The sequence below is a fragment of the Nelumbo lutea genome, chromosome 2 (genome assembly GCF_056320005.1).
Source record: "Nelumbo lutea isolate HS-2025 chromosome 2, American lotus-T2T, whole genome shotgun sequence".
Lineage (NCBI taxonomy): Eukaryota > Viridiplantae > Streptophyta > Magnoliopsida > Proteales > Nelumbonaceae > Nelumbo > Nelumbo lutea.
The window spans coordinates 113,491,244-113,497,964 of record NC_142685.1 but is presented as its reverse complement, the minus strand read 5'-3'; the positions used below and the strand labels follow the sequence as shown (position 1 = coordinate 113,497,964).

Below are 6,721 nucleotides of genomic sequence, written 5' to 3'. Positions count from 1 at the left end.
TAACCCTAAAATAAAAAATTGGGATAAATAAACTCATTTCACCTCAGAAATCTGAAATTACAGCCTCTCTTAATCTATTACTAGCCCTTATATAATTGCATCTTGTCTGTGGATTTAGCATCAATTCATAATCAGAATTTATCCTATCTGTACGGTGGAGTTCAAATTTCGGAGTTTTTATAGTTCAGTCCACCCCTAGATGGAGATAAGATTTCTAGGAGTGGACTGAATTCTACCCATGAATTGATGTCAAATTCATGGTCAGGATGTGGTTTATAGGGAAAGCTACTAATAGATTAAGGGGGGACTGCAATTCAGATTTCTGAGGTGAATTGCAGTACACTTATCCCTCAGATTTCTTCCTTGGGCTGAATTATAAAAACCCAAAAAAAATTGGCTTATACTTGTGACTTGTGAGTGCTTATTAGATAAATAAATAAGTGATTATGAGCTTTAGGTGAAAAAGTGTTTCTTTTAAATGGGTAATATAGGTACCTTGAAAGTTGCATAACAGGCTATGACATAAGTGCTTACAAATAAGTAAATGGAAGGGATTCTTCAAAACAGGCTTATTTTATGGAATAAAGACTTATTCTGCCTTTTTCCAAAATGTACATAAGTGCTATCTTGGCTTAAAGTAAGTGATTATTTGAATAAATACTTACAAATAAATACTCCCAAACAGAGACTTACTTCTCTAAAATATTTTAATTCTGTGTTTATGATTAATCTAGAAATACCAATATTAATGCATGTGATTCCGTTTGCAAGTCCTTTTAGGAAGATTTTTCGATAGTTTAGATGGTCAAAAGATGTAATGAGTTTTTGGGATCTTGTTTTTAAAGAACCAGATTATTAAGTATCCTAGTCTACTATGATCTATATAGTTTTTAAACAAAATATTTTAGATGTCAAAAGACAAGAAAAGTTTTGGCAATTTTGGACTTCCCGAACTTTTAGGGCATAGGTCTTTTTAGCTTGCCAAATAAATAAAAATTCCGTATTTCAATAAGGCATTTTTATATGCTTCACCATTATAAAAAGATTGAATTTTTATAGTAGAGAGTTCAGTTTGACCACTGAATGAGAAAACCTCTTGGTTCATGCAAGTAGGCTTAGTGGTGTAATGTGGTTTGTATCAGCCGAGTTCAAATCAGCCCCCCACAATGTCCCACAACACATCTCTACCATGTATTGGGAACATCTCCCGATAATGACATCATCATTCTGGATATTATCATCGGGAGATATTCTCAATGCACTGTGAGACATTGTGTAGGGCAGTTTTGTGGGGGGCTGGTTCGGTCTCGTACCAGCCACTTAGGCCAGGTCGGAATGGCTTGTATTATTTCATTTACTTTCTTTTTTGTTTTTATTAAAAAAAATAATGAAAATTTGAAGAAAAACTGACAAATTCAATGATTGCAACAACAATTTCAAAAAAATCTATCTTAAAATTTTATTTCATAAAATAAAATATAAAATGAATAAATAAAATTAAAAACCTATAATAAAATGATTAAATGACGTATCGGGCCGTGCTCTTGGCTCGTGCCAGACTGCCCCGTTTTACACCTCTCTAAGCAGGTTTAGGGTCCTCAATCTCCTGATAGATTTATTAAGGGTGTGTTTGGTTTGATAGGTAAAAAAAAAAAAAAAAAGACAAAAGCGGGAATTGAGGGCTTCCCTCTTTCCCCTCTATCCCATATATAACCGTTGGGGTTCAAAATTTTATGGTTTTTGTCCAGAGGTTCACGTGGTGGTGGTAGGGGTATTTAGGTAAATACACAGTGGGGTAGAGAAAAAGAAGATGAGGTCGAGGTCTTCAACAGCAATCTTCCCAAAACGACAAACGACTGTGTACAGTGTTTTACTGTTTTCAGATCAATCGAGAATCAATTCAATCGACCCATTTCCCCACATTGTTTATTTTATTTTTCAGCAATTTTCCCTTTTATTTTTTCTTCATCTTTTCAGTTTTTCCCCCTTCTCTCCTTTTATTTACCCCTTGTCTCGTGTGTGAAAAAGTAGAGAGAGAAAGAGAGAGAGTAGCAACAGTGCATCGGTGGCTTTGTTGGATTTTTGTGGAAACAAAACCCTCCCACTACTGATTAGAGAGAGAGAGAGAGAGAGAGAGAGGTGGGGGCGTAGGATAAGCAGAGTAGTGGTGTTGTTTAGTGGGACAAGAAGAGTTGAAAATATCGGCTTCAAGGCTTTCAAGGCTTCAATGCTTCAAGCCCATCCATGGTAGAAGAGGCTTTTTGGCTGCATTAAGCTGGTGGGTTGTGTTAGTCTGGCGTTTTCATCTGGGCTCGGCTCACCGGAGTTGAGGAGGGTGGGGTTGCTGCCGTTCAAGGTTATCATGGCGGTGCAGTTTAGCAGCGGGAGGAGGAGGAGGAGGAGGGCGCTGATACTCCTACTTTGCTTCATGGTTCTTATCCCGTTATCGTGCGCCGCACCTGGTATGCGCATTTCGCGACAGAAGCTGGAGGTTCAGAAGCACTTGAGGCGTTTGAACAAACCCGCCGCGAAAAGCATCCAGGTTGATTTTATTTCCTTATTTTTTTTCTTAATTTTAAGTAACCTCCATTTCTCTCTAATGGGTTCTCCCATTGCCTTCTTTTTTATATTGCTGATCTCTTTATCTTTTTCTTCTTCTTTGCTTTTCTTTTATTATGGGTTTTTCCATTGATTTTTTCTCCCTTTCAACATGATCACTCTATACTTTTTTCTGTACTTTCTATACACTCTTTTTTGTTTTATTTTCTTGATCCTATTATTTTTTCTTTTTTCTTTATCAAACAAATCTTCTGGGTATTATTAGCAATGAGTATCGGATTTCTCATGGGTTGTTTTTTTTTTTTTCTGGTTTTGGTTGAGTGACAGAGCCCAGATGGAGATATAATCGACTGTGTCCATATTTCTCATCAACCTGCTTTTGACCATCCTTTCCTGAAAAATCACACAATTCAGGTCTGATTTTCTTTTGGCTTTCTAGTTTTTCTTTCTCATTTTTCAAGACTTGCGTCCTCCTCATGGGCTGATGTTTATTTCTTTTTTTTTTCCTTTTCTTGTTCAATGAATTTGCCAGATGAGACCTAATTTTCATCCAGAAGGGCTTTATGATGAAAACAAAGTGGCTTCAAGGCCCAGAGACAGACCAAAGACCATTACTCAGCTGTGGCACCTTAATGGAAGGTGTCCAGAGGGCACCATACCCATAAGGAGAACAAAGAAAGATGATGTCCTGAGAGCTAGCTCAGTTAAAAGATTTGGCAAGAAGAAACACAGAACCATCCCCAAACCAACATCTGCAGATCCTGACCTGATTAATGAAAGTGGCCATCAGGTAAAGAAAAAAAAAAGAAAGGAATAATAAAAAAGGAAAAGAGAGGAAAAAAGAACTTCTTTCCATCTGCTTTTGTTTTGCTTTGTTATCACCTTTTCTTAATACACCTCTTTTTTATTATTTTTTTGGAGTGATTAGCATGCAATAGCCTATGTTGAAGGAGATAAGTACTATGGAGCAAAAGCAACCATTAACGTTTGGGAACCCAAAATCCAACAGCCTAATGAGTTCAGTTTATCTCAACTCTGGATCTTAGGAGGTTCTTTTGGTGAAGATCTCAACAGCATTGAAGCTGGTTGGCAGGTATTATTACTTCATAGTTCACACTGTATAAAATATTTTGAAAAGAAAAACTAGAAACAGACATTTATATTTTTTCTTCCTTTATTGATTTCTCTGATTGAACTTTTACCCATAAAACCAGGTAAGCCCAGATCTCTATGGAGACAACAACACAAGACTCTTCACCTACTGGACTGTAAGTATTCCGTATTTCCATCATTTCTTTGAGTTGGGTCACTTCAATCTTTACTACTCTCCCTTCTTCCTCTAATGAGTTTCCTTCATCTCTCTAAAAAAATGCAGAGTGATGCCTATCAGGCCACAGGCTGTTACAACCTCCTCTGCTCAGGCTTCATTCAAATCAACAGTGAAATAGCGATGGGTGCAAGCATCTTCCCTGTGTCTGGCTATCGTGGTTCCCAATATGATATCAGTATACTTGTCTGGAAGGTAAAAACCAAACCACCCAAGTACCCAGCAGCTGCCAGCACAACCCAAAGGAGAAAAGATTGACTGAAAAATTACAAGAAAAAACAAGTAATACCCATAAAAAAATTTAAAAGAAACAGAAGGGCCAGAGAATCTCTGACGCCTGTTCATCTTTGCATTGCCTTTTTTTACTGCGTATAATTTGTTTACTATTTAGTTTTGTCATGAGTAATTGTGCTTATTTTAATTCTGGGAATTTCTGTAGGACCCAAAGGAGGGGAACTGGTGGATGCAATTTGGGAATGACTATGTGTTGGGGTACTGGCCCTCCTTCCTATTTTCGTACTTAGCCGACAGTGCCTCCATGATTGAGTGGGGAGGAGAGGTTGTGAATTCAGAACCAGATGGTGAGCACACCTCAACACAGATGGGTAGTGGCCATTTTCCCGAAGAAGGCTTTGGCAAGGCAAGTTACTTCAGGAATATCCAGATTGTTGATGGGTCCAATAATCTAAAAGTTCCTAAAGGGATTGGCACCTTTACTGAGCAATCCAACTGCTATGATGTCCAAAATGGCAACAATGGTGATTGGGGCAGCTACTTCTACTATGGTGGTCCTGGAAAGAACCCTAATTGCGCATAGCAGAAAGTTCCTAATTTCCCTTTGTCCCTATGTAACATTCAGTGTAACTTAATGCCTTCTCTCTCCCTTTTTTGTTACTTTTTTTTTTACTATACACCCCCTTCACTCTTAGGGTAGACTAGTAACAATCTGTATCATGTTTCTTTCCTTCCTCTCTGTATTGGGAAGTTTTTGACTCTTTGTTTTTCACTTGAAAAATCTCCACATAAGAATTTGGAGAGGGGGTCAAGTTTCATAAGCCCAAAAGGAACAGGCCTTTGTCACTCTCTTTATATGTATTTGTTTGCTCCTATCTCTGGAGTGGTTTGGTAATGGATGAATGAGATTTTGATGTTGGGTCCACTGAAAAATTGTTGAAAATGAGATGAAGGAAATTTAGATCTAACCTTTGAGGCTTTGTGAAAGGTTCTTACCCTTTATTTTCCTAAGAAAAAAGCTGTCTGCCAATTTGGATTGCAAGGAGATAGTGGGAGAGAATATGGACTGTTTGAAAAGATTTGTGGAATATGGAGGAACATCCACTTGCTTTTCTTAAGAGCTTTCACAGGGTTCCTTAACTGTCTGGTTATCTCTTTATTTTCTATCAAACCAAACATTAAGAACATTTGTACGTCACGTGGACACAATCTAGACTTGTGTTTACAAGGGCTTAGTTTATTCGGGTTCGTATTTTGCTTTTCTTTTTATAAAAAAGGATTTCAAAAGTTGGAGTATGTGTCATCAACTAACTTTCCATGTTTTCAAGTTTTTCCCGGATTTGTTTGTTAATCATGCATCCACAATCTCCAACTATACATTGTACCAAGTTTCTCAGTGGGTTTATTTACCAAAAAATGGTTTAAAGTGGGTTCGGCTTGGCTCAGTTTGTTACAACATGAATGTTTTTGAAAATTACACAATAAATAAGTTCATGCTTTTTTTTTAATATGTTTATGAACAGTGAATTATGTTTTTGTTCAATGGTTTTCTAAAAACAAATTTCTGGTATTGCAATTATATGATTTATTGAACTTGATATTAAATAATCAGATGAAAATATTCTCTTTACAAAAACTGAAGAGTATGTTTTTAGTCCTAATTTTATAAAAAAAAAAAAATCATAGGTTTTGGCATCGCCTTGTGCATCCATTGTGTTTATGACTTTATGCATTGGAAATCGAAAAAAATTGTATCCAATCAATCTACCAAACAAGATTCAGGCATAATTACTAAAAAAATTGTATCCAATCAATCTACCAAACAAGATATAATTACTAGATAGCACTCATATCACTAAAATGGGATTCACAACAGACACACCACCAATATACCTGATGCTACACGATCTGGGCACTCCTAGCTGGTTGTGACCTAGCTTTTGGTTGGAAAAGATGGCACATGAGAGGAGGAGGAGGTGAAAGGTTCCCGGGGAGTTATCCCTGTGGGAACACTTCGATGGTTAAGTTAGAACTGGAGAAAATCTCAAAGAGAGTAGAGAGTAAGAGGGCTCAGAGTGCTTAAGCTTCAATACCTCTTCTTTGTGCGAGTTAGAGTTCTTTTACTTTGGAGCCTGGTCATACCTGGCATAATCGCCACCGCCCTTGCCGTTATTGTCAGGGCAGGTGTGGCAGGCGCAGGTTGCCGCCACAAACTGTCATCACCAGATACGGGCTTGACAGACGTGTCATGCATTCTAGAGGAGGCAAATAGAACGTCGCCTGGTAGGCGAAACATCGCCTAGCGAGGGATTAGAGCCCTGCCACTGGGTTCGGTGGGTACGGATGTCAAACAGGGCTCCCCATGGCCTACCGAGCTACCGCGCCCTAGACTGTCTGAGGCAGGTTTGTCCCTATACCGAGGTGCTGAGGTGCCTGCACTGGGGGAAGGAGGACAGTGCTGTCTCGAGGTTCTCTGGACTATTAGCCACGAGCCAGGGTGCCTCCTCTTTGGGAAAGGAGAGCTCCGGGCCCCTTAGGGGGAGCTCGGGCCCCTGGGGAAGCTCGGGACCTTCCACACTTGGTGGGAGTTAAAATTGGCTA

The 6,721-nt window shown here is 38.6% G+C and overlaps 1 protein-coding gene across 1 annotated transcript; it reads left to right on the top strand.

Moving 5' to 3' along the window:
* Positions 1-1,897: 1,897 nt before the first annotated feature.
* LOC148872925 (carboxyl-terminal peptidase, putative (DUF239)) lies at positions 1,898-5,045 on the top strand. The gene is made up of 7 exons (XM_088973186.1): positions 1,898-2,542; positions 2,887-2,973; positions 3,092-3,349; positions 3,488-3,652; positions 3,774-3,827; positions 3,935-4,081; positions 4,326-5,045. Exons 1-7 carry the CDS (start codon positions 2,363-2,365, stop codon positions 4,701-4,703), a joined length of 1,269 nt encoding a protein of 422 aa, XP_088829312.1. The 5' UTR covers positions 1,898-2,362; the 3' UTR covers positions 4,704-5,045.
* The last annotated feature ends 1,676 nt before the right edge of the window (positions 5,046-6,721 follow it).